At 36.1% G+C, this 27,312-nt stretch overlaps 2 protein-coding genes across 8 annotated transcripts in view; one reads left to right on the top strand and one right to left on the bottom strand.

Annotated features, from left to right (window-relative positions):
• METTL8 (methyltransferase 8, tRNA N3-cytidine) overlaps positions 1-1,195 on the bottom strand; it is an 85,401-nt gene extending 84,206 nt beyond the window's left edge. Inside the window, exon 1 of one of the 4 annotated variants that reach the window (XM_069577231.1) lies at positions 329-1,195. The gene's annotated coding sequence lies outside the window, so the exon portion shown is untranslated. The remainder of the gene's footprint in view (positions 1-328) is intronic. The other 3 variants (XM_069577235.1, XM_069577234.1, XM_069577236.1) reach the window with 3 other exon arrangements.
• DCAF17 (DDB1 and CUL4 associated factor 17) lies at positions 648-26,777 on the top strand. 4 transcript variants are annotated; one of them, XM_069577229.1, is made up of 15 exons: positions 665-801; positions 1,904-2,007; positions 4,650-4,740; positions 6,947-7,034; positions 7,286-7,422; positions 8,184-8,262; positions 9,499-9,588; positions 11,005-11,109; positions 11,414-11,519; positions 16,842-16,984; positions 20,596-20,705; positions 23,285-23,375; positions 24,073-24,156; positions 24,699-24,854; positions 25,606-26,777. In XM_069577229.1, exons 3-15 carry the CDS (start codon positions 4,715-4,717, stop codon positions 25,771-25,773), a joined length of 1,383 nt encoding a protein of 460 aa, XP_069433330.1. In that variant the 5' UTR covers positions 665-801; positions 1,904-2,007; positions 4,650-4,714; the 3' UTR covers positions 25,774-26,777. The 4 variants fall into 4 exon arrangements, with proteins under 4 accessions (XP_069433328.1, XP_069433330.1, XP_069433331.1 ...); XM_069577228.1 differs by having other exon boundaries at positions 667-1,202; XM_069577227.1 differs by lacking the exon at positions 6,947-7,034 and having other exon boundaries at positions 648-1,202.
• The last annotated feature ends 535 nt before the right edge of the window (positions 26,778-27,312 follow it).

Here is a 27,312-nt window from a genome sequence, read left to right as displayed (position 1 = left end):
AACTTGACCCGACCGGGAGGGCCACTCACAAAGTTATCTTAGAGGAATCAACGTGGAACATCTTAGGCAGTGTAACAACAATGTAATATTTGATATTTCATTCCTCAATAAAGAGGAGGGGGAAAAGGCGAGAGGAAGGAAAATGCAGCAATTATCGCAAAACCCTCAGCCACGGGCCGAGGAGGGGAGGGCCTCAAGTCTACTTTGGTAGTAAGCCCAGCATTTTCACCACTAACTCATAATTACAAAGCATAGTGTTCAAGGACCCAAAATGTTTAACCATCCACAACATCCAACGTTATGACTGAAGGGAAAGCCGAGGGCGTACCTTTCTTTTTCACAGGACGCTGCCTTGTGGGGAGGGTAGGGGCGGTCGCACCCGACACAGCCCCCCCTCTCGGCACCCAGCCAGGGCTCCCAGAGCGAAAGTCGGGGACTGACAAGCGTGGGGGCACAGGGGTGGCAAGGGACGGACGCCTGAGTGCACGGAAGGAACACGGAACAGAGACCAAGAGGCGGCAGCACAGCGCCCCCACAATCCTCCCCAGGCGTCGCGAACAGAGCCGGAAAGCCACGCCAACCCCACGGCGCAGCCTCCGCCCGGCCAGAGGAGGCGGGGTAAGGCGGGGCCGCGGCGGGTTGGAGGCGGGGCCGCGGCGGGTTGGAGGCGGGGCCTAGGCAAGGGCTCGTTGCCCGCTGCCTGATGGGGATTGTAGTTCTGGGTACAAGCCAAGATCCCCCTGCGGACACTGGGAACTACGTTTCCCGGCAAGTGAACGGCTTCGGCAGACTGCGCGTTAAGTACGTTGCAGTGTCTGCAGTTGGGTCCGGAGCTGGAGAGCGTTTGCCCAGCCAGCCCGGAAGGGGGTTTCTTTTCCTGCCCAATCTCCGCTCTCAGGCGGCGCCGGCTCTGTCGTCCCTCGCCCCACAGCTGTGCCCTTCCGGGCCCAGCTCCCGGTGTCAGTTTTTCTGGGCTCCTCGAGGAGTTGGGGCCAGGAGGTTCGGAGATAGTGGCCGCTTCCCGGCGCGGGAGTAAGGGGCGCGCCCCTCTTCCGCTGCGCCGGGCCCGCGCCTCCATGGGCCCAAGCCAGAAGCCCAACGTGTGCGGCCGGCTCAGTCGCCGGGCGCTGGGCTTTTTCTCGCGCGACGCGGGCATGGTGCAGAGGACGAACCTGGGCATCTTGCGGGCGCTGGTGTGCCAGGTGACCGCCTGCCGGCCGGGAGGGGAACGAAGGGCAGCGGGGCGACGGGGGTGGGGAGCGTAGGGGAGGGTCAAGCTTACTGCTGGGCTGCAGTTTTTACGCAGTATAATTCCCTTTTAAGAAGATCGCAAGTGATGGGCAGGGTGATCCCGGCCTTGAAACTGGGGGATTAGTAAATAGCCATTAGCAGAACCGTCACATGCTTTATGGAGAAGGAAATGGCAACCCACTCCAGTGTTCTTGCCTGGAGAGTCCTGTGGACAGAGGAGCCTGGTGGGCTGCTGTCTATGGGGTCGCACAGAGTCGGACCCGACTGAAGCGACTTAGCATGCATGCATGCGTTGGAGAAGGAAATGGCAACCCACTCCAGTATTCTTGCCTGGAAAATCCCAGGGACGGAGGAGCCTGGTGGGCTGCCGTCTGTGGGGTCGTACAGATTCGGATACGACTGAAGCGACTTAGCAGCAGCACATGCTTTTAGTTTTAACTTTCTTATATCTTGCAAACAATTTTTCTAAAAATTAATTACCCCACTTAAGCCGAAATGTGAGGGCAGAGTGAGGAAGAATTGAACATACTATTTTTTAAGAACGTACTTGAAGTTATTTTGAAAACTGTAAATTTAAATATCCAATTTAAGATTGGTGCACAGTAGAAACTTATGAGTTATTTCCTAAACCGAAATTCCTTGTGTTTTTCAGGAAAGTACTAAATTTAAGAATGTTTGGACAACTCATTCCAAATCACCTATAGCCTATGAGAGAGGAAGAATATATTTTAACAATTATCGGTGCTGTGTCAGCAGGTATCTTGGTGACAATTTTTGATGTAATTCATTTGACTGTTGACCTTTAATTTTTGTTGAAAGACATGCCTACATTAGTGCTTAGTGTAACAGAATGGAAAAATAGGTTCAAAATAAGGGTAGGGTATAAAATGCATGTAATTTAACATCTTGTTAAACCTAAAGGCTGCGGTTTCATCTGTGTAAATACCAATTTAAAGAGAATTTATAATGCAGGCAAATTGACAGATTGCTGAGTAGAGTGTAGTAGTTTATTCTGCCTAAGGGATACCAGATGTCAGGAGATCCAAGTACCTATTAATTAGATGCTGTTTTAGAGAAGAATTTCTGTATTTTGGTTTGAAAGTACTTGCCTTTGTTTTAAAAGAAAATTTTCAGACTTGCTAATGTAGTAGATATAGTATATATATAAATAGTGAGCCCCCATACATTCATTACCTAGACTCAAAAAGGATCAAGATTTTTGCCACATTTGCTTATCTGTCCCCATATCCTTTTCCTTTATACCTTTGCTAAATATTTTAAAACATATTCCAAACATGCCATACTTAAGTTTGCGCCTCTAAAAAAGTAGGGTTATTTTCTTATATAACAGCTTAATATTCACCCATTTCAAGCATACAATTCAGTTTTTACATCCTTGAAATTCATATTCAGTGAAAATGACTTGATGAACCATTGATGGTTCGTATAGGCAACCATCACTACAGTTAACTTTAAAACATCTTCATTATCTCAACACTGCTCCTCAGCTATCGCCACCATACCTTCACCACCCTCTGCCCTATGCACCTGCTAGCCTGCTTTGTTTCTATAGGTTCACCCATTGTGGACATTTCAAAAAAATTGAATCACGAAATACTTGATTTGTGTGTGTGTGTGACTTTTTTTTTGGTGACTGGCTTCTTAGTAGATTACCAGTTTATTATAAAACTTTATAACACAGGAACAGCCAGATGGAAGAGATGCACAGGGCAAGGTATGTGGGAAGGAGCACAGAAATTCTATGCCCTCTGAGCATGTCACTCTTCCTGAATCTTCATGTGTTCACCAGCCCAGAAGCATTTCTCCTTTCCTAAAGTATATATTAAACGCCATGCATTTTCCTCTAAGCACCGTTTTCCCTGCATCCTTTTTTCTTTGTGCGTGCTCAGCCCCTCAGTTGTGCTGTCTGCTCAGCCATGTCCGACTATGCAAGAATACTGGAGTGGGTTGCCGTTTCCTACTCCAGGGGATCTTCCCTACCCAGGGATCAAACCTGCGTCTCCTTCATTGGCAGTTGGATTCTTTACCACTAAGCCAGACCCCTGTGTTAATTAGAAATGTGTCATTTAAGCTCCAAATATTTTGAGATTTTACCACTATCTGTTATTGGTATCTAACCTAAATCCATTGTGGTCTGAGACCATATTTTATATTTTTTTCTAGTCTTTTAAATTGTAGTATTTTATGACCCAGAGTGTAGTCTGTCATGGTGAGCTCTTCACATGGGCTTGAGAAGAATGTATTGTTGCTGAAGTAGTCTAAAGATGTCAGTTTGAGCCAGCTGATTGTCAGTACTGGTCAGTTCAGCTATATTCTTACCGACTCTACTTGTTGGATCTGTCAGATACTGACAGGTTGCTTTGAAGTCTCTAACTATAATGGTGGACTTGTGTGTTTCTCTTTGTATTCCATCATTTTTGTCTCAATATTGTGACATTCTGTTGTTAGATGCATTCACATTATATCATTCTACTCTTTATCCCTGATAATTTTCAGTGCGGACGTCTGCTTTGTCTGATATGAATATGGCTACTCCAGCTTGCTTGCTTTTTTTTTTTTAAGTTAGTATTTGCATGGTATATCTTTCTCCACCCCTTTGCTTTTAATGTATCTGTGTCTATATTTAAAGTGGGTTACTTGTATATAACATATATTCAAGTCCTGTTTTTTATTCACTCTGTCAGTTTGTCTTCTGACAGGTGTATTTTAGACCATTCACATTTAAAGTGATCATTGATATAATTGGTTTGATACCTCCCACATTTGTTTTGTTCTCTTTCTTCTTCTTTTGGTATTCTCATTATGTATACATTACACGTTTTCTAATTATCCCACAGTCCTTAGATGTTCTGGTGTTTTTTTTCTAATTCTTTTTTCTTTCTGGTTTGGGAAGTTTCCTTTTTTATCTTTTTCATCTACTAGTTTTCTACTGAAAGAAAGAAACTCTTTAATTTTCATTTCACAATGTTGGAATAACAGATTATGAAGGTGGAATTCAACAGAGATATTGGTAGTAAATGTTAAAAGGTAAAGAAACAATTCAATATGCTCTAATTTTGGAAAATGATCTGCAGGTGGGTATAAGTATAAAGAAAAAGTAGAGTGAAATGAGCCAAAATATTAATAACTGAACCAAAATATTAATGTTGGATAGTTTTGTGCTACTATAATTTATTACATATTTGATATTTTTCTATGAATGTGTATTATGAATTTTGTGATTAAAAAATTATGTTGACATTTAGTTAAGAAGAGGAAAGCAAAAGCAAGCAGCAAGTTGTATTTTTGGTGTTCCAAATCTCTGAATTTAAAAAATCGCTGAAATCCAAGCAAACACTATCTTATTTATGAAGAAGAATAATGTTTTTTCCCCCTAGTGTTGCATCAGAGCCACGAAAACTTTATGAAATGCCAAAATGTTCCAAATCAGAAAAAATAGAAGATGCTTTATTATGGGAATGCCCAGTGGTAAGATTTGCTTTTATAGCATGTTTCTAAAGCATTTGTAGTCTAGAAGAACTGCTTATTGTTATTATATTATATAAAGAAATAACCCGTTTAAGTATCATAGTGATTCTTAAACCTTGAAAGGAAGCAAAAGAGAGCATATTTTTTATTTTTATTTTTCCTCATGAAGTAACTTCTGTCTTAAAAAGTTATATGTTAATACTATGAATATACTTTTAACTTTTAATACCATTTTTTAATCTTGAAAACTAGAAAATGTTATGAACTGATTAAAGGTTTCATAAGCAATATAAGCTAGTTTGTAGTTATTCTCAGTGTTTAAGAGATTATTCTACTTAATATATTGAGACAACAAAATATTTAGGGCAGCAGTTATGTTTCATGACTCTGAAAGTGGATTCTTATGGATTTCCTCTATTAATCTTCTTAGGAAATAATAAGATAAAAATGAAAAATAAAATAATAGGTAAACTCATTCCATCATATCCATATTACCCCTGTGTGTATTTTTCAGAACATTTTTTTTCATAAGATATTAACATCTTAACCTTGCTAGAGAAGTTGGGAAACAAATTTATTTGTAGAATTACTTCACAGAGCCTTTAGTACTATCAATACTTATAATAATACTAATGTGCATGGTTACTGTCAAACCATTTTCCCAACTCTTTTGATCATAGAACTTCCTATTTTGAGTTATATTTCTAACTATTAATTTTCCATGGTATCAGTGTTATAAGAAACATTTATGGAGTACTGCAGCATGTTAACCCAGTCTTTCAATCTGGCTGTTTAGTTTTTTAGGAAAAACAGAATATATGACCAAAAATAATGTTTAAAGTTAATAGGTTATGCTTTGCATTTATTATTAAAATTCTTTAAAAGGAAAAAAAAAAAGACTTGTTTGTACATAAAATTGTAGTTTTCCCTGGACAGTTACTCTCTTTTCATTGAAGTTTCCTTTTTAAAAATAAGAAGCTTTAAATCTGCATTTTCTTCCCCAACTCCTTATTGAAAGTTAAAAATAACTGTTTAAAGCCTTCTAATCCACTTTCATTGATGAGGGGAAGAGGATGACAGATTTCTTAATTGAGAAAAATTTTGAAAGACATCAATGCGAAGCAACAAAAATTTAGAGCAATCTTTACAAAAATAAAGTTTCCAGTAACCTAATTCCTAATCTCACTTCTCTTTGAACATTTTGCTCTTCTTATTTGAAGTGAACCAAGATTTTCCATTGAGAAAAACAACAAAGCATATAGTATTGTTGTTAATATACTCATTGTGAAACTAAATTTAAACTAGCACCCTTCTCTTCTGAGACTGTGTGAAATACAACTTTTAGTAGGAAAATAGTTCAAACCTATTACGTTTGCTACCTAATTTTTTTTTAATAGGCAAGATATAGGTGATATATTTTTTAAAACTGTAAAAATTCCTTGAGATAATACTTACGTAAGACATCAAAGAATAAAAAAATTTACATCATTGCCTATGATTTTAGGATAAGACTTGAGTAGCTAATAAGTTTAAACACACACTCACAACCAGAAAACAAACACACACAAAAACCTTGTTTCTTTCCCTACCATTTGAAAGAGGTGACAAGTCTTAAGGTGTGTAAGTAAAATAAATGTGCCTGCATTCTTTTCTATTCACTTTTCAGCCGAAGCAACATCAGATTAATTTTAACTTCTCTATTCTTAACTTTCATCTTTCAACTCCCTTTTTATTCTACAAATCAAAGTAGAACCCTTGGCTTCTCTTTCTCTTCCTGCCTTAGACTTCCAACCTAAGGCAGCTCCGCAGTGGCGGATGTGCCTTTTTTGGGGGGTAGTTCATTGGAGTCAGGGATTATCTTTAAAACTAGGTCCATCTCTGTTCTTCTTTGGCTGCTTTGGTTCTGGATGTTAGCTTTCCATCTAGAGTTAGAGTAGAGCCACAGTGACTAGTGGGATAAATTGCTTTTTTCCCATTTTAACTTCTATCAATCGGAAAACAAGTCTTGGAATAAAGAAACCTCTGTTCTAGAAAATGACTCTTAATCACTTATGCTATCTAATGTTATACTTGGTTTTAAGAACTCTTATTGTTATCATAGCAGCATCATTAGTATTACTTGTATTACTGTTGTTATTATGATGATGATTGGCTAACATTTGTTGAATACTTACTTATTAATAATTAATAATTATTTCTGGAGAAGGAAATGGCAACCCATCCAGTATTCTTGCCTGGAAAATCCCATGGAAAGAGGAGCCTGTCAGGCAACGGTCTGTGGGGTCACAAAAGAGGTACAATTTTGGTGACTAAATGAAAAAATAATTATTTCAGGTACTGCTTAAGCACTCTATGTGAATAAGCTGACTTAATAAATTAATAATGAAAATCATTTCTCACAGTTTTAATCTTTCCTCATCTTATTTATTTTTGCATTAATATTTCTTTTTAAAATTTACTTGACTATTTGTTTAGCTGTTTTCTTTGGATATGGATTACTGTAGATTGTTCATGATCAAGCAGTTTCAGTTTTATCTCTTTTAAGGGAGAAATGCTTCCCAATCCATCAGATTATAAGTCCTCACTCATAGCACTGACTGCTCATAATTGGCTACTTCGTATATCAGCAACTACGGGAAAAGTCCTTGAGAAAATATATCTTGCTTCATATTGCAAATTCAGGTATTAACTGTGACTATTGTTTAAAATTTGATTATGAAAAATTGAGATTTATGGTCTAGGATATTTCAAGATTTTTTTTGTAAGTTTTCCATTGTATATGTGGATCTCAGTTTATAAATCTATTTATCTCTCCTCATGACTGCTTTTGAAGATCTAAGGATGGAGACCCTTTGTCATTTACCTTTGTATTCCTCATAAGTAACTAACCTCTAGTAGTTGTCAGATACCCTTTTTAAAAAAAAATTTACTTTTTACAGATAGTATTTTTAATGTGGGATATATTTTTTGGTAGATTTTTCTGAAAGCTAGTCTGTTGCAGTTAAATTACCTGCCTAGTGTAATCTAAGAACTGTTACTTATAAACTCATAGTTTTATAAATTAGATGTAAATTTTTAGAATGAATATAAGCATGCCAAATGTGAGTGTAACATTTTTAATGTTTTTTGTGACTTCTGTTTTACATCAGAAATGATTTTTGGTTTTCAAAGTTTTGAATATTGACAGATCAAACACAATTTTTATTCATTGAGACTCCAGAAGGATTAAAATTATATATATATATATATATATATATAAATAAAAATAGTAATAAATGCATATGAGGATCTTCAGGGAATTCTTTTGTTTATTTTTTTAATTAATTACTTTTATAATTTAAGTAACTGAAAAACTGTTCGCTTATAAAATATCTATTATATTTTGATTTGAAGTATAAGGAAACTGACCCAAATGAGTAAACTTCTCTTTATTCTTTTAAAAGATACTTGAGCTGGGACACTCCGCAAGAAGTCATTGCTGTCAAGTCAGCTCAGAACAAAGGTTCAACATTGGCCCGGCAGGTAGGCATCTTTAAAAATTCAGTAAAATAATTTGTTTCCAGAGAAACTTGTCTGAAAATTTGTTATGAGAGAACTAATGATCTTTGATTTCTGAAGCATGGTATCAAAATTGTTTACCACCAATTTAAAATATTCTCTTCAAGGCACTCCGGGGAAGTACAACAGATTACTTTCCATTCCATAGCAGAAAAATATTCACTAAACCTTATTTTTCAAAGTAAAGAAGCTACCTTCTTCAAGCAGATAAATCACTCAAGTTTTAACTGTTGACATTTTTTCTATTTCATTTAGCCATGTTAGTGTAGTGTTAAATGATATACCATGATAATGCTATGTCTTTTGATTAGGCTCTGGATGATGAGAATTCCAATTTACAATATAAACTAAATTGTGTTATATTATAATCCAATATATTAATTTATATTATAACATCTATTACCTAGTACATACATACATTTTGTTATGTATTATATAAAGTATGTTTTTTACAAAGTATATTGTGTTGTTAAGAAATGCTTACTGTTATGATTGCTTTAATAGATTTGTGTGTGTGTGTATTTTGTAGTGTCTGAAGGGCTAAAGGTTTAGTGGACATATTTTGAACATGTAGGCTTTCCTGTTTAAGTAGCTTTTCAGTTTGATAGAGGATGGTTTTCAATTGATGAAAATAGAGTGCTTTTATTTTTTAATTAAAAGTTTTTTATAAAAAATGTTCATAGAAGTATAGTTGTTACACAGTATTGTGTACATTATAGGTGTACAATACAATGATGCATGATTTTTCAAGGTTATACTCCATTTATGTGCTCAGACACTCAGTTGTGTCCGATTGTTTGTGATCCCATAGATTATTTAGCCCTGCAGGGGCCTCTGTCTATGGGATTCTCCTGGTGAGAAAACTGGAGTGGGTTGCCATTTCCTCCTGCAGGGGCACTTCCCCACGTAGGGATTGAATCCACGTCTCTTATGTCCCCTGCACTGGCAGGCAGAGTCTTTACCCTAGCGCCACCTGGGAAGCCCATACTGCATCTATAGTTATTATAAAATACTGGGTTATTCCCTGTGTTGTACAGTATATCCTTGTAGCTTGTTTTATACGTAGTAGTTTGTACCTCTTAATGCCCTAATTCTTGTATTATCCCTTGCCTGTCCCCTTTACCCACTGGTAACCACTAGGAAAATAGTGGTTTTAATATATTCCTGAGAGCTGTCTGTGATGTTAGTCTTTCCTTTTAGGCAGGCATTCAACAGCCTGTTTTGCTGTACCTTGCAGTGTTCCGTGTGCTACCTTTTTCACTCATAGGGATTCTGGAGATCAACAAAGAGGTAAGAACTCATTTCTCATTCAGTTATAATATTAATTTTTTGACATTAAGATGTGATATTATTGTTTAATTGTTGATTAGGTATTTGGTAAAGTTTTTAATTAGAAAGTTAAAAGCAGCTGCCGAAATCCTAAAGGCAGTAAATGGAGAAACTGGAATTTGAACTTATATTTGACTCCAGAGATTAAACCACATTTTAAAATAGAGTGGCTACTTTATTTTAGCATTCATTATTTGAAAATACATTTGAATTACACAAATCCTTTACAAAGTGGGGAACAAGGATCAGGGAATAGAAAGTCATGGGCTAGTCAAAAACAAAGCCAGCCATAATTAGCCTTTTAAGAGATGACAAAAAACACAACTTATGAATGTAATTGTTCTCTTTGTGCTTGTGGATTAAGTAATTGTGTACACTTATTACAGTCTACAACAGGAATGGAGTTATAGATTGTTTCTATTTATTCTTACATCAAGATAATCATCTGAGGGATTTGATTTTGATTGTGGTTATTTGAAACTAAAGTACATCTTTCACTTACCATGCGTAATAAGACTACCTGGGGGCCAGGTTCAGAATGTACTTTAAGCTCTTTGCTGGGGTAATAAACCTTTACTAAGTGATTTATCTTGAGTGGAAACAGAAACAGATTTTCACTTAATTTCTACTTGTTCTTTCCTTGCTATGAATATTTGCCTATGTTGGTTGGCTTTTGTTAAATATTAACAGAGGCACAAAATCAAGTTCTTTATCAGAGCTCTGTGGAGCATCACAACAGGATCCAGTGCACAGAACAGAGACAGGGAACAAGGAGCCAAAGCCTTACTCGAGATCAGCTAGGTTAAATGTTTCTGTGTGTATTTGGTCTTTAACATGTTTGGTTTTTATATGACTAAAAAATCAAATAGTATTAGATGTTTAAAGAACAAGGTAATGATAAAATTCTCGAGTTGGCTATTTTTTATTAGAATTACTTTCTTAGATCAGATCTTTTCACCACTAGCTGAAAAAGGTCCCTATATAAATAATATTTTATAAAGAATAGGCCCTGGTATTTATTCAGCCATGCAAATATTGCATGGTAGAATTAAATGGGCTCAGTTTACACCTGTGTCCATAAGGCAAGGGATTTGTTATTACAAGATTTTGAATAAACTGGAATAAATGAAAGCTGCTGCATCATTTTGAAGGATATATATTAAATTCCCATTAGGACTTCAGTTTCAGACCCTGGAGGTTACCACTCACCCCTAATAATACCTTAGCTGCAAGTCCCTAAATTATAATGAAGTTGGAATGTTAGGCAGCAGTGTTGTAGTGGTAAACTGAATATTAAACAGATACACATACCACGGTGAAAACTCAGAGGACTGGCCTTCTGGTCTTTTCTCAGGTGATGTCTACCTTTCCCCTCAGATTTTCGGGAATGTCACAGATGCCACCTTGTCTCATGGAATACTGATTGTGATGTACAGCTCAGGACTGGTCAGACTTTATAGCTTCCAAGCCATCACCAAGCAGGTAGAGAAAATTCAAATTTGCCATATTCAGATTAACTTGAGATTTGAATGGAGGTATGATTTTTTTTTTAAGGAGATATTTTTAACATAAGGCTCTGGTATAGATTTCAGCTCTACAAAACTGTACAAATGCAGAAAGGCAAAGTAACCTTTAAAAGAGGGGTGGGAAGAGAAATAGAAAGGCCCTTAAATAGCTAAAGACATTTCCTCTGTCATATACATGTGAATTTGAATTCTTTTTTCTCTCTCCAGACAGCAAATAAGTAGGTGCTAAAGCCACCGTTTTTGTTTTGTTTTGTTTTTAGTTCATGCAACAGAAACTTGACTTAGGGTGTGCATGCAGATGGGGTGGGACTACTGGAACTGTAGGAGAGGCTCCCTTTGGCATTCCTTGTAATATTAAAATCACAGGTATGGCTACAATATAGTACTTTTTTCACGTTAAAAATTAAGTGGTTGTATTGATAGTGATTAATTGTAATCATCCAAATGTTTTTTTCCTAAATTCAATTCATTATGCTCCTTGCTTTTGCATAAGTGTTCACAGAAATCTGTTATTCATTGAAATAAAGGCCTGGGGATGCTGAGCCTTGCTTGGCCAGAGATCTCTAACCTTTGGCAAGTGATTTTACCTTTCTGGTCTTGATTTCCTTATCTACAGAATAATAAGTTGCAACAAATGATAATACCTTAGCTCCTTTAGAACTTCAAGTTTTGCAATTCAGTGAAATTTATCCAACTTAAAGATCAATAAGGCACAAAAAAAGAAAATTATATACAATTTTATAAGTATAATAAAAATGTTCTATGTTTAATTAGCTTATCAAATTCAGCAGTTTGTTGAAAAGAAAACTGCTACAAAATTGAGCAAAGTATGTCAGATAAACCATAACTGACCAGAGTTCATCTCATCAATACAATCTGCATCTATCTTAATACAGATAGATGTAAAAATCATGAGTAAATTTAAAAAGAAAATATATTTTGTTATCCTAATGTTTGTTATCTTTATTCTTAGTTCATTAAAAAGTATTTTTTATCATGTTGCAGACATTTACTTCTAACCAATAAACAAACATATTTAGGTAAAACTCCAAGGGTTTTTCTAATATGAGTCAAAATACAATTTTTTTCTATTATTATATAATATTACATCATCAACAGATCAAGAAACAAATGAAAGACTTAATTGTGAGAAAGGAAATGTTCTTTTTATTAGTAAATAACAAAGTGTGAGGACTGAGAGAGTTCAGTATAGCCAATTATCCAAGAAGCTCAAAATAAAATTTTAAAAGATTACTCAAATTCTTAGGCGTCTTGGGCGAGCTGAATTAGGCAGTTTTGTAAAAGCAGCCTTAGCAGTACCTCCTGTGTGTGCTCAGTCACTCAGTCATGTCTGACTCTCTTGTGACCCAGGGGCTGCAGTCCACCAGACTCCTTTGTCCATGAGATGTCCCAGGCAAGAATACTAGAGTGGACTGCCATTTCCTAATACAGAAGGCAGGAATCTGTTAAGAATTTGAAAACTACAGACTCCAGTGATAACTAATATGTATTATTTTGAAGAGAGTTTCCCTAAATGGTAGCATTATTCTCTTTGAAATGCAGATAATAAGCAAGTAAAACAAAGAACGGGGTAATAAAAAAAGCTCATGGAGCCTCTGATTGTGCTGTGATTTTGGTCCCCGTTTACAGAGAGAAGACTGGATTGGGGATCACAATCTTGGTCTGCTCCTATGAGAATGAAATTCCACTACTAATTGGTGGTATGGTAGTGAGCAATTACTTAACCTCTATGGGCCTCATTTTTATCAGCTTTAAAACAATAACATTTGAAAATATGATCTATGAAATCATGTGCCATTGTAAAACAATACAGTAATTGTTAGACATTTAGCTTAGAAGAGTAATGTATTATATTGGAAACTGTATTTTTTCAGACTATGTTGACTGAAATCCAGTTTATTTCTCTAGATTTGTTTTTCAGGATCATTAAAACCTATACAAAATAATACTTATTTTAACTTTAAGTAACTTTTTTAAGACAAAGGAGTTCATTTTCATTATAGAAGAATTAGGAAACAATGATAAAATAGAGAAAGTTTAAAACACTCACAGTCATCCTGCATGGCATTAGCTGCTATCACCTCTGTGTTTTTTGGGTAATCTTAGAATGTATATATGCCTAAAACCAAAAGAGAATCATACTGTGAACACTGTTTCGTAACTTGCTTTTTCAAAAATCAACTCTTTTGAAGTGTAATTTACATGCACTTAAATGCAGCCATTTAAACTGTACAATTTGAGTTTTGCCAAATATTTATATCCATGAAACCACTCCCACAATCAAGATTTAGAATATTTTAATCACTCCAAAATGTTCCCCAGTGCCCTTTCCAGTCAATTTCCTTCCATCCCCAGCCTTCAGCAACCAGTGAATGTACTTTCTTTCACTCTGGATTTCTAGAGTTTTGTATAAATGGAAGCATATGATATGTAATTTTGTCTGGCATCTTTCACTCACCATATAATTTTTTAGATTCATTGCCTATAGTTATCTGTAGCCTAATCTACTTTTAAATGTTAATATATTACAAATATTAATTTCTGTTTGGATTATTTAATAGATGGTCTTGTGAAAAAAATAAAGTTGGAGTCCTGTCTCTTTACATCTAAAGAAACAGTAGGTGGATCAAAGATTTTAAAGTTCTGTGAGAAAACTGAGAGAATCCTTTTATCGCAGAGTTGAGAAGACCTTTCTGACACAACCACAGGGCCATTAAAGAAGAGATTGCTAAATGTGGCTACATAAAAAGTGCTTCATGGTAAAAGCAGAAATAAAAGTAAATAAAAGCACACACACAAACCAACCAAAATTCAAACAACAAATAGGGGACATATTTGCAACATACATTATAAAGGGGTAATTGCCTCATTATATATGAGTTCTGCAGGCCAGTAAGAAAAAATGACAACGTAGCAACAACAACAAAATGAGCAAAGGATATTGTGCAGAAGAAGAGGAATATAAGTGACTTTTAATTAGGAAAGGACAAAGCCCAATGTCACTGATAAAGAGAAGTGCAAGTTAACACTACCATGAGATACTTCTATTTAGATTCTCAAATATCAAAAAGTTAGGTAACAGCATTGGTAAAAGTATAGAAGAGACACTGTTGTTTATTGTTGGAATCCCTTGTGGAGGACAATTTGTCAATATATTTTGAAAATTTAAAGGCATGTATTCCTTGAGCAATTCCATTTTTATAAATTTATCCCAGATATATTCACATGTGTACAAAATGACAAACATATAATTATAACATTTTTCTAACAACAAAAGATTGGAAACTATATATATTGATAGGTGACATTGGTATTCTTTCATTGTTTGGCTATGTCATAAACTTAATTATTAAAAAGAAATAGGAATTATTTTTGCTCCTTTATAGAGAAGTTTCCAATATTTATTAGTAAGTGAAAAAAGGAGTGCAAAACTATGTGTATAAAAAGCCTCATTTGTGTTGTATTCACATGCATATGTTAAAAATATAGATGTGAGCACATGCTTTGAGGATTGCTTGAAGTATCTGGAAGGACACACAGAAAAATGATAAATGATAGTTACTTTTGAGGGAATCACATGGAAGGAGAACTTAGTTTTCATTATATTTTTTTCTGATACTTTTTGAATGCAGTTGTCGTATTATCTTTGCCAAAGAGTAGTCCTCTCTATATGTGTGCACATGCTAATTAAGCTCCTGGAGGTTTTAAGAACTTAATTTATGTACCATTATATGTGTAACTTTCCCTTGTGGCTCAGCTGGTAAATAATCTGCCTGCAATGTGCGAGACCTGGGTTCGATCCCTGGGTTGGGAAGATCCCCTGGAGAAGGGCAAAGCTACCCACTCCAGTCTTCTGGCCTAGAGAATTCTATAGGCTGAATAGTCCATGGGATCACAAAGAGTTGGACACGACTGAGTAACTTTCACTTTCATATGCATAAATTGTAAATTTATTTAGCCAGTTTACTATGGACATTTAGGTTTTTAAAATTTTCTGTGCTTATAAGAAAGTACAAGAACATTCCTGTAATATTAATAATACTGAGATTTCCTCATCGCAGATGTGAAATCAGCCATTCTTTGCAAACTCCTAGCCCTTTCAATTGAGAATAGAATTAGAGACCAAAATTTGGGATCTTGGGGCTAACGGTGATACACCAGAGTTGTAGCGAGCCAAGTCCTGATGCTACTTTGGGGCCATTTTTAGCAACTTCTAGGAAAAGTATTTCTTCTTAAATACATCTTTTTGCATTAATTTTCTTTCATTATGAGTTCCTATTTTATATTCTCTACAACTTCCCTACTTAAATTTTTAACCCCCGACTCAAACTCTCATTCTGCTTTTTTCTCTTCATGGTTCTTTTCCTCATCCACCATCATTTGGTAGCCACCGTGTTATCACATATGATGTTTATATATCTTTCATAATTTACTGACTGATGGATTTTGCCCATTTATCTATTTGGGTGTCAATAGTTTTCTTATTGCTTAAAAAAAAAACTCTTTATATATTAAGAATATCACCCTTTCCTTGAAAGGTTTCTTCAAGGGTATTTTAAATGTACTTGATTTGTTTGTATCTGTCTGTTCTTTCTCCTGAAGACTTCAGTTTGTGAACTCACATTTCATTATTTGTTTTTCTCCTTTGTGTAGCTTTAAGTAGTAAGTTGCCCTTATGCAGAGGCCTAACCAGACACACACTTCTATATGTAACATGTGACTCTGTAGTGAATGCTCTCCCTAAGACAAGTCCCTTTACAGATGGTGGTGGCCTCATAAACCAAAGATTAGACTCTGAAGTTAGAAACAAAGGACTCAGATTAGACACCTTCCCAGACAGGCCAAGCAGTATCCTCATAAGGGCTCTCCCCAAAGAATTCTAGTCTTCAGAAGCAGCAGCACCTTCTGTTTATGCTTGTCTCCAAAAGTAAGTCTGTTACACTCCGTATAAAATTAAGTATCATCAAAGAAGAGGACTAGGAAGCACTAACAGATAGTCCTTTTGTGGTGTCAACCTCCAAAAGACAGTTGCTGACAAGATATATCTAAATTACCTTAAAATTAACTTGTCTAATACTAGTAGTAGTGGCTCTCCTTTGATAAAACTTCCACTGTGACAAGACCCGTCCCAAGTGGTTACTTTCACTATGACTAATATCACTTCTACTGCATAAACTTAAGCAACTTAAGCAACTTCTCTTGTAAAGTTTGCTAAATATAACCTGTTAGTCTAGAATATGAAAGATCTCTTCCTCACATTTGAAGGAATTATTAGCCCTAATACCTGGTTGGTTTTTATGAGAGTTGGAAATAGTATCTGACCGAAGTACTTATTAAATGGCAACTGCTTTTATTAGGTGTACCGTGTCATTTTTTTGCCATCATAGGTACCTTCAGCCCACTTTATTGCCCTCCAGTTGCATGTCACACATATCCTGAAAATGGATGTCTGGAAAGTTGGCTTATAACCTAGCAGCTGTTTGCTACTTGCCTTTTCTTATCAGTAAGCCTCTTTCCAGATTGTATTTTATTTCCTTGAACATAGTCATTTCTCATTGGTAGAAATTAATAGATGATACATGCAAAGAAAGGTTGAATTCAGTTAATGAATGTTCCAAAGCTACCAGAACAAAGAAGCTAATAAATTCCTTTTGCCCATCTCTGCAGATACACCGCCACTGCTCTTTGAGGTGTCCTCACTGGAGAATGCTTTTCAGATTGGAGGCCATCCTTGGCACTACATCATTACACCTAATAAGAAGAAACAGAAAGGAGTTTTCCACATTTGTGCCCTAAAGGACAATTCCTTGGTAAATCATGGTGGTCAGGCTTTAGTAGTAAATTAATATCAGAAATTCTTTATGCTCTGCTTCTCATGGCTCAGAGGGTAAAGCATCTGCCTGCAATGCAGGAGACCCCAGTTCAATCCCTGGGTCAGGAAGATCCCCTGGAGAAGGAAATGGCAACCCACTCCAGTACTCTTGCCTGGAAAATCCCATGGATGGAGAAGCCTATAGGCTACAGTCTATGGGGTCGCAAAGAGTCGGACACTACTGACTAACTTCACTTTTCACTTTCTCTAATTGGTCCACGTTCCCAGGAATTACTTTTCAGTTTGTATCGGTAATTTGTAAACAGTGGAAAGTACAGGAGAACACAAAGAATATAGCAAATACTTGTATGTACTACCCAGAATTTAAAATATTATTAACATTTGAAAATTCTCAGGGCACCAAAGATGTATTAGTTTTTCTTCTTACCGTCTCCTTGACCTCATGTAAAGCATCTCAGAAGCTCCATAGTGGGAATCATTGGTGGAATGTGTTCAGGCTGCCCCTGAAATTACTGATGGAATGTGTTGTTGGTTCTGCTTCTTCGGTTTGTTGCTCTTGGTTTTTCAGAGCAGAATTAGATAGTATTTTGTTGGTCACAGTATAAGCATTGAAACAACAAGTTTTCAAGGATATTTTAAAGTTATATATGGCAGAATAGGAAGAAAGAGTATATAGCAAGACAATAGAAATTTTTACCCTTTGAATTAATTTTCTTTATTTTCTTTTTAGAAATGATTTATCATTTAGTAAACATTATTGAGGACCTACTATATGCCAGACTTGGCTGGAGACAGTCCCTTCTCACAAGTTCAAAACAGAGCAGATAGGTAGATTAAGTAAAATGCAGTCCACTCAGTACAGTGGTTGAGATGAGTGCAGAAGAGGGAGTGCACAGGGGAGGGGGGTTTATACTGTTGTTTATATATCCTTGTTTTGGTTTTTTTTTTAATATCCTTGTTTTATATTGTTGATTTACTTTAGTTGTGGAACCTCTTGATACATCAGATTAACTTTTTGTGAGACAGACTCAGCTTATTCCACACCCTTCTCTTCCAGAATCTTTCTCAGTCAGTCTCTGTTGGACCCAGTGGCTTTGAGAGTCACCGGGTCACCTTTCACCACCCTAAAGATTTGCACAGTCTTGGGTCTGTTTATCCATTTCCCTTTAGATCATGGCCATGAGGAAACATTGTGTATAGTATCTTTGGATTTTTTTTGTTTGCAGAAGCGTTCTTCCCTTCAGTTTTCTCATCAGCCTGTCACATGTGGCACCTCCTGTTTGGCCCAGCCCAGTAACATCCTCTTTTCCAGTGGATTCTGGGGACTGTTTACCACAAGTTTGTGGTTTGGTTATTCATAGCCCAGCAGTGGACATCCTTCAGCCACCAAGGACTCTGTCATATTGCTTTTTTGTTGAAATTTCTATCCAGTCAAACCCTGCATAGTTTATATTCTTCCTAAATAAGAACTGATAATATATTCTTTTATGTGTGTGTATAAAATGGCCTTCAATATCCACATCAAGCATGGCTATCTAGTACTCTGTTTGTATAATTACTAATTGTAACATTTAGTCATATCTTTATTTTAGCATATTCATAAATAATTGCTGAATCCAGGGGAGTTTTCAATACTTGGCTGGACAACCTCGTTGCAGTGACATTACCTTAATGATGCATATGTGCATTACTTCTGCGCCTGTCAGAAAAGTTGGTAACCCAAAAACATATGTGCAGGGGAACTGAAGAATTCAGAAAATGACCTGTAACTTTCCATTAAACGGAGCCTTAAACTAGCATTCGAGCAAATAATAACTCCAGAAGCTGATAATAATGCTACCTAGTATTTAACACAAAGATAGATAATGTTTCTTTCGCATGTTGTGTTTAGATGTTATAATAAAGAGAATAGTCTCCTAAAGAAAGATATGGGTTATATGTACATGTTTATGTGTGTGTTTTAAGTTTTATGTTACATGAAGGAGCATTTGGAGATAATGCCAAAATGGACACATTAACCTTTTTTTTTTTGGCTATGCTGCATAACACAGGCAAGATCTTAGTTCCACAACCAGAGATCAAACTTACACCCCCTGCAGTGGAAGCAGAGTCTTAACCACTGGACCATTAGGGGAGTCAGCGGTTGCAACCAAGATGTTTAATTTCATTGATGTTCTTATATGTAAAATACAATAATGCCACCATTTCTCTTAGAAATCATTAGGTTCTTGAAAAATTAAAATACCTGTGCTAATTTGATACATAAAATGTGCTAAATTCCAATTATTAAAAAACATGGCATACAAAGTACTTTGATGTAGCCCCTGCCTGCCTCTCCAGTCTCATGACTAGACACTCTGCTTCTCAATTTAATTTTGTCTGCTACTCTCGTTTTTGCACATGCATGCTATATGGACAAACATATCTGTGCTTTTGATTGTGCTATCTCTTCTTTCAAGCCACTTTCTCATTTTAAGGCAGAGTTCAAGCTCCTGAAATTCTGCTTACCTGGGTTGGATGCTTGATAATATCCTGTGTATGGCTTGACTACTTTATTTTCTCCACGGCCTTACTCTGTTTCTGTCTCCCTTCCTGAATATGAGCTTCTAGATAACCAAGATTATGTTTAGTGCATGTCAGGTATTAACACCTAGTGTCATACCTTGAACAGAGTGTCCTGTCAGTATATGCTGTGGAATTAATACTTTTATATGTCAGAAACTTTGAGTATCTAATAAAGAAGAAGGTGTCATTTCATTTTACATTGGAGAAATTAAATGACTTGGATAAAGCCAGTAAAGTTAATGTATCCATGATGGTATTAGTCCCCAGTGCTCCTGTGTGTAATGTAAAACATTTGTTACATATGTGATCCATATGGCAGTATCTCTTTCTTTATTTTAATGTTTAAATATACTAGTATGAAACAAATCTCTCTACTTAAGTGCTAGGTAGTATTAGACCATTTCCTTAGCATTAGTTTAATATCCGACTTACGCAGGGAGACTGTCCGACCTGTTTCATTGCGTGTTTATTTTTGTGCTGTCTACTCTTCTGATTGACAATTTGTTGAGGATAGGAAAGGGAGAAAGAAGTTGCAGGAGACTGCAAGTACATAACTATGACAGTTAAATAAGGGAAAATCCACGTACCTTGAAGGCTAATCTGCTGTTTATTAATAGTAGGTACAGAACATTATGCAGATGATTTTTCCTCTTTGTGCGTCAGTTTCCTCATGCATACGATGAGGATAGCAATATATGCTTCAAGAATTGCTGAGATCAAAAGAAATAATGAGTAGAAAACATGTAATCCAGTGCCAGACACATATTAGATGCTTGAGATATGGTAACTTAAGTTATTATTTGTGAGGCACGGTGCATGGTACATCTGTGAAATTTCTGTATTTAAATGTTGTGGATTTCTCAAGCTTGAGTATCCTAATTTATCCCTAATATACATCCCAGTTCAGCTGGTTCATATTTTCTCTTCCCATACCTTTAACTTACTGACTATCACTGATACTGGTTTTGAAAATTATTTTATTTTCCTTTAATTTTTATTCTCAATATTTTGTCCCAACTTCAGGCAAAAAATGGGATCCAAGAAATGGAATGTTGTTCTTTAGAATCTGATTGGATCTACTTCCACCCTGACGCTTCTGGCAGAATAATACATGTTGGCCCAAATCAGGTCAAGTGAGTATTTTCCTTAGTTACTTTAAAGTTAAAAATGGCTTATGGTAGTATTTATTGGCAACTGTATTTTTGCCAGCTAACTACTGAGCCAACTGTGGAAATTATTAGCTGCTTGTAGGGTGCTTCCTCAGAGAATGGCATCTAGAAAATGTTACTTTATACTTTCAACCTTACCCTTACTGTCTCTAAATACTGTATTTGGGTAAGTTCTTTGATGGATAAGGGATGACATATGAAGGAAAGGAGATCACAGATTGGTTCCTTCACATCAGGTCTTAATTCATTTCTCCAAGATTAATGAGAGCTGATTTATCTTTGTTCTAAAAGACAGTCTTACTGCTGGAGAAGTAGAAGGTTGTTTGAAATAAACCTTATTTTATTTAGTTTACCCACATCTTTCATGTAATCAAAACACTCTTCATTTAGTTTCCCTGACACCACAGTGCTCCTGAATATTTTCCTCCCTCTCTGATCTTTCTTAATATCCTTTCATGTTCTTCCTCTTCTAACCCAGACTTTAATTGTTAGATGTCCTCAGGATTAGACCCTCTTTCCCCTCTTTCTTGTTCCCTTTCTACTTGATTCTTCTGTTTATTCCCTTGGCTTCGAAGATCATGTATACACCAAAACTCCAAAAAATTTTTATGTTTGCCTAAACCTCTCATCTGAGCTTATGTCATAAGTCCGGACTCATTCTTAACACTTTCTTACCTTCTTGGTTTTCATTGGTTTCCATGTTCTTAAACACTCAGTTGCATTTGCCTGTATACTCTCTCTCTCTCACACACACACACCCCACATATCCCATCAATCCAGTTTATTTTGCTACTAACATTTATTTTGCTGACATGTCTTAAATCTGTCTCTTTCTACCCTTGGCCACTGTCACATCTTGGCTAGACCACTGTCATCGCTAGCCTAGACTGTAGTAATAGCCTTCTTACCAGACTCCAAGAGTCTACTTTTTACTCTCTACATCTGTTTTCTTCTTGGCAGCGCGAGTGATTTTTTAGAAACATTAACAAACACGGAAACGTAACCATGTGAATTCTGCTTTAACCTTTTTATGGCTTCCTGTTGCACTTAAGATAAAAGACCAACACAGTGAGCCAATCTAAAAGATTCCTCCCACTCAGTTTACTTCAGTCATGCTGCCTTTTCAGAAAGCTGAGGGCCCGTGCACTCTGCTTGGAGTCTGTTTCCCTTATCTGCCTAATTTCTGTTCATCCTTTATGGCCCTTTAAATGTCCCTTTTTCAAAGAGTCCTTCCCTGGTACCCTTCATTAGATTAGCTCCCCCATCACATTTTCACTGTGTCCACTATGCAATCTTCTTCTGTAGTACTGATAGAAATTTAAACTAATTATTTGTTTGGCTCTCTGTTTAAACATCTTGCTTTGGAATCATGAACTCCGTAACAGGGAAAGGGTCTGTCTTGCTGACACCCGTAACCCTGGCATGGAGCACAGGTCTTCGTGCAGAGTAAGTGCTCGATGAGTATCTACTGAATAAGAAGGGCGATGTCTGCATTCTTTATTTTGTATGCTTCATAATAATTAGTCTACTCTAGATCAGTTTATAGGAGGATGAAGGAACTTAATGAAAAAAAGATTACTAACTTTTAACAGAATGTCAAAAAAAGTATAGTTCAGCTTCAGTAAATCTCACTCTTCCTGTTTGTTACCACCCATCTTTTATATTGAGTTTAAGAAAATAAGTTTCACAGAGTGTTGTCCTTTTGCCAGGTTTTAAAAGATAAGCACTCTTAAATATTGGCACTAATTAAGATAACTAATTAAGAGGTTTAAATATAATCTGATTTCTTTGTCTCCTGCAAAACTTGAAGGCCTTCAGCTCTCCTTGGCCACAGGGCCTGCTCCTCCCTGCTCTCTCTTCACTTGCACTTGAGACTCTTAAGATTTGAGGACATTGTGCTTTTGATGCTTGTTAATGCTGTGAAAAGATTTGTGTGGGTGGTGAGAAAATTATTTTATTTTCACTTGCTTAACAAGCTTGATCTGTGAGGCCATTTACACTCAGAAAACCCAAACCTTTAAATATAATGCTAAGACAAAAAAAGTATTAAGTCATTTGCAGTTTTAAAATATTACTCTATCATGAAAACTTAGACTAAGTTGCTAATGCAGTCTATATTATATTTAACGTTTAGTGTTGTTCATTGATAACTAATTCTATCTTCAGAAATAAAAATGTAAGTATCTCCTATAATGCCACTGTTAATGCTGAAACATTAAAGACTTACTGCAGGATGCAGAGAGGAGGTTCTTTAGAATGACTTTCAGCATGGAAGCTAGTGTAAGCCTCAGCAAGCTGCTTCAGTAGCACCTGTTGCCACAAGTCCAGTGGGTTTTTTTGTTTAACAAAATCTCTAAATTTGAAGAAAGTTTTGGACACTTAAGTAATCAGATATTAATATTTTGGAGTAATGAGGAGAAGAGAACTGACTCAGGGATGTTAGTATAAGTTTCATTTGTTCAGTTTCTTTTCAGTAGTTCAGCTTTGACACTTTGATGCTGCGTTGACATCTCAGGTTCTTAGAATCCTTTTTACCTTTTCAGAGTTTTAAAGCTAAGTGAAGTAGAAAATAATAGTGCCCAGCATCAGATCTCTGAAGATTTTGTCATTTTGGCCAACAGAGAGAAGAACAAAGTAAGTCAGCAGTACTTTAAAATCCTCTGTATATCACTGTCTATAGAAGAATATAATGTGCAAATGTGTGTGCCTTTTAGTGTGGCTGAAAAGAACAACACAGTCCTGTAAAAGTCTGTTCATTTTGTCCATATGGGTAGCCAGTCTTAGCCCCACGTACCTATGAGATTTGAAAAGAGTCAATTATATTGACTTTGTCTTTTGCTTATTTCTGTTTCCTTTCTGGGTTTCTCTTTAAATTTTTTTGATAAGTTATTGACCTTTAGGTTTAATTAATTGTGCAAACCTAGGGTAAATTGGGTTAAAAAATCACACACCATTCTTTAATTCCAAATGATTCTTTTTCTTTAGCATACAAATTAAGAACATGAAGAAAATCATGCAGAGAAAAACAGAGCCACTCTTTTATTTGCTATACTATACTAAGGCAGAAATCAGAAGGGCAAGCCACATACTAAATCTGTAACCTCTGTGTTTATTTTTGCCTATTTTGGTATTTTATTCTTTAGAAATTTTATTGTAATTAAGTATTTTTACTAATTGGAGGATCTGGAACCTGATTCAGAATTTTCTCAACTGAGGAAAGACTTATGGATGTTGGAGAAGGATTGGTTAGTTTTAACAAATTTGTTTAGTCTTGCCATCAACTACATATAACGGTACTTGTCATAGCTTTTTATTTCTCTCCATGTAATAGAATGAAAACCTACCCACTGTTACAGCTTCTGGACGGGTGGTAAAAAGAAGTTTCACCATTCTGGATGATGACCCAGAACAAGAGGTATGACTTTAGCCAGAAATAATAAACCAAACTAGCATGAACTTGCCCTGGGATAGAGGTCAGGAAGCTCCACGCAACCTTAGTAGAATTGTGCAAGCTGTTTGAACCAGGGCACCCCATCATCCTCTCCTTTCATACTGAAATTATTCATGAGATTTTGCTTGTAGAAGGGTTCATAGGACCAAAATACTTTGAAAAAACAATTACTAGCTTATTTTTTTGTTGTGTTGATGTGCATGCTTCCTAGGGAAATCTCTTATGAGAAAATTATTGAGTTATATTCTGATGATTGTGACTTTCGCCTTATGTTTCACTTACTAGACTTAGATGTGTTTGTCAGTGTTCATGGCCCGGAGGAAGAAGGTGTGAGGGTGTGGTAAATCAGCTCAGCCTTTGGAGATGACATTTCTATCTATGCTCCCACCCATTCTTTTTCTTTCTACATAGTTTTATAATGTTAGAATAGTTAAGCCACAACTGTAGAAATAATCAAAACTGGATTTTGCCTCTCATTTATTTTACTTTGTCTTCTGTTCCGTAAGACTTTCAAAATTGTCGACTATGAAGATGAGTTGGATTTGCTTTCTGTGGTAGCTGTTACTCAAATAGATGCTGAAGGAAAAGCTCACCTGGATTTCCACTGTAATGAATATGGAACTTTACTTAAAAGTATTCCACTCATGGAGTCATGGGATGTGGTGAGTAGAGTCTACAGAATACAAAGTTTTGAGAGTTTTCTTTATAGCTGACTTGTATTGGAACAGATGTCACTGTGTTCATATCAGTCCAGGTTTATCTCTACCAATGACCTTGTGAAAGAGATTTTCCTACCCACATGACAGAATGAGTTCTTAAGCCTTTCTCCCCTAGAAAGTAGAGTACCAGTGGTCTTAAAGCTTCATGTTTTCTCCTGAGGCATACTATCTGACCACAGTCTGATTTCCTCCCATTTTACAAGTTTGGTAATGTTTTGAAAAATAAAAATTCTGTTTCTGTATTGAATTCTCACAGTTACTTAATAGAGACTTCTAATCATGTAGAGTTTTCAAGCACTCTTGGAAGCATTTGTCTCTCCTAAGTAATATGGAATATAAAAGTTGTAAGGAACGGTAGATGTCACTTTATCCAATCATTGTTTTATCAGTGGAGAATGTGAAAGATTTAGCAACTTGCCCATGGTCACAAGTGAAATAGTAGCAATGTTGGCAATAGAATCTGGGTGTTCAGACATCTAAGTCCAGGACTCTTCATTCTTAATATTTTGTGTAATGCTTTTCTCGTAAGTCATCTGCATATCCACAAATAATGAAAAATAAACCATTTCTGGCAACTATTTTGCCTTCAAGTATATAGTTGAGCATCCCTAAAGATGCTGTGACAGCTTAGTGAAACAGTATTGAACATGGTTATGTGAAGAGGAAATCCCATTTGCCTGTGTTTTCATTGCAGACGTACAGCCATGAAGTCTACTTTGACAGAGACTTGGTACTACACATAGAGCAGAAGCCCAGCAGGGTCTTCAGCTGCTATGTTTACCAGATGGTATGTGACCCTGGGGAAGAAGAGGAAACCACAGACAAAAGGAGTAAAAGAGATCACAATAATTTTAGATTTTGAGATGTAACTTAGGAGACTTCTAGCCAAACACCCCAGGAGCCATGTCCAGTCCTCTTTTTTATCATCTGCATAGTATATTCTCCAGTGTTTTCCAAAAAAGGTCTTGTGTTGACTTCCGACGATTGTGACTTCTTTTTTAAACTCTGGCCATACAAGGTGGTGAGGACTTCACTTTATATAAAGGTTTTTACAATAACATCCCAAGAAGCCTGGCATTTTGCAGTTTTTTAGGTGGGTGGTGATGCAAATATAAAATACTAAAGGTCAGAGAAGGAAAGTTAATTCTGATCATTTGGAGGTCATTGAATAGGGGGTGTTTAGCATGGTTATTAAAGGATGGCATGGAATTTTGACTGGTGAAACTAGGAGGAAGAGACAGAAGGATACAGAACATACAGAAGCAGATCCTATATCCTGTCAACCAGACTTGAAGGATGGAAGATGAGATCTGTAATATGAAAGCATACTTGGAAACAAAACTGTGTCATCATGGTTTTTAAAATATATATATATGTGTACGTGTTTGATATTATATATAGTAGCAGAAGTTGACTTTTCCATGGTTTTTTTCTCTTTGATGTTCCCATTGTTTTTTGTGTGTTTCTGTTAGACTAATCTAAAAGAGTTCAAGCAAGCTTTAAGTGATTTTTTTTCTCATACATAGCCGGTTTAGCTGTTAATACATCTAAAAATATTGTACTAATTTCACTATTTTATTTATTTGGTGAATCTGCCAGTTCTGCTTAGACAATATTTTTACACCTAAGCGGTAAGATAAAGGTATCCTAGGTTACACCAGCTCTGCTCCCTGTGGGAAGAATAGATAAAGTCCCAGGAGTTTTTATTAGTTTGGAGACTGACTGACAGCTAGAAAAAGCTTTTGGTTCTATCTTAATTGTGAAATGAGTATTTTTTTTTTCTTCTTTGTTAGAACCGATGGAAATATGATTCTTGAACTCAGATAATCATTCTTAAGAATGTTAAATAAAAGCAACCCAAGTAAAGGGAGAAAATGTTTCTTTGTGCTTCCTACTAGAGAAATCCGGTTGCCTGCAAGCCACATGTTTAGCACATTCTCTGATTCAGACTCAAAAAAAAAAAAAAGTGGTAAAAATAGAAGGGGAGAAAACAGCAGTAAAAATCATTGCTGATTCAAATGTAAAGTTAAAATATGGGATTTTAGCTTGGATGATTTATATTAAAATTATCCAGTTCTTCAGTTTTGGCTTGGTATGTTAAGAATAATGTGAATTCTGCCCTGCCCTTGAAGTTTGCAGATAAATTTTAAGCTTATTGTGCTCAACAGGGCTGATGAGAGAAAGGTGTTAGCTATTCACAAAGTCAAGATATTAGTAAAAGAGTCCATAAATTTAAAAGCAATAAAGGGAGCAAACTTAAAACTGTCATTTGTGCAATAGAAAAGAAGATTGCCAACATTTTAGAATAGGGGTAAGTATTTATGTGTTGGCTAAAAATAAATCTTGCCAAATCTGCTCCTATGTATAATCATTTGGGAAAGTAGAAGTGATTACCTCATGA

This window comes from Ovis canadensis, chromosome 2, assembly GCF_042477335.2.
Source record: "Ovis canadensis isolate MfBH-ARS-UI-01 breed Bighorn chromosome 2, ARS-UI_OviCan_v2, whole genome shotgun sequence".
NCBI classification, from domain to species: domain Eukaryota; kingdom Metazoa; phylum Chordata; class Mammalia; order Artiodactyla; family Bovidae; genus Ovis; species Ovis canadensis.
This window is presented reverse-complemented; position numbering and strand designations above follow the sequence as displayed.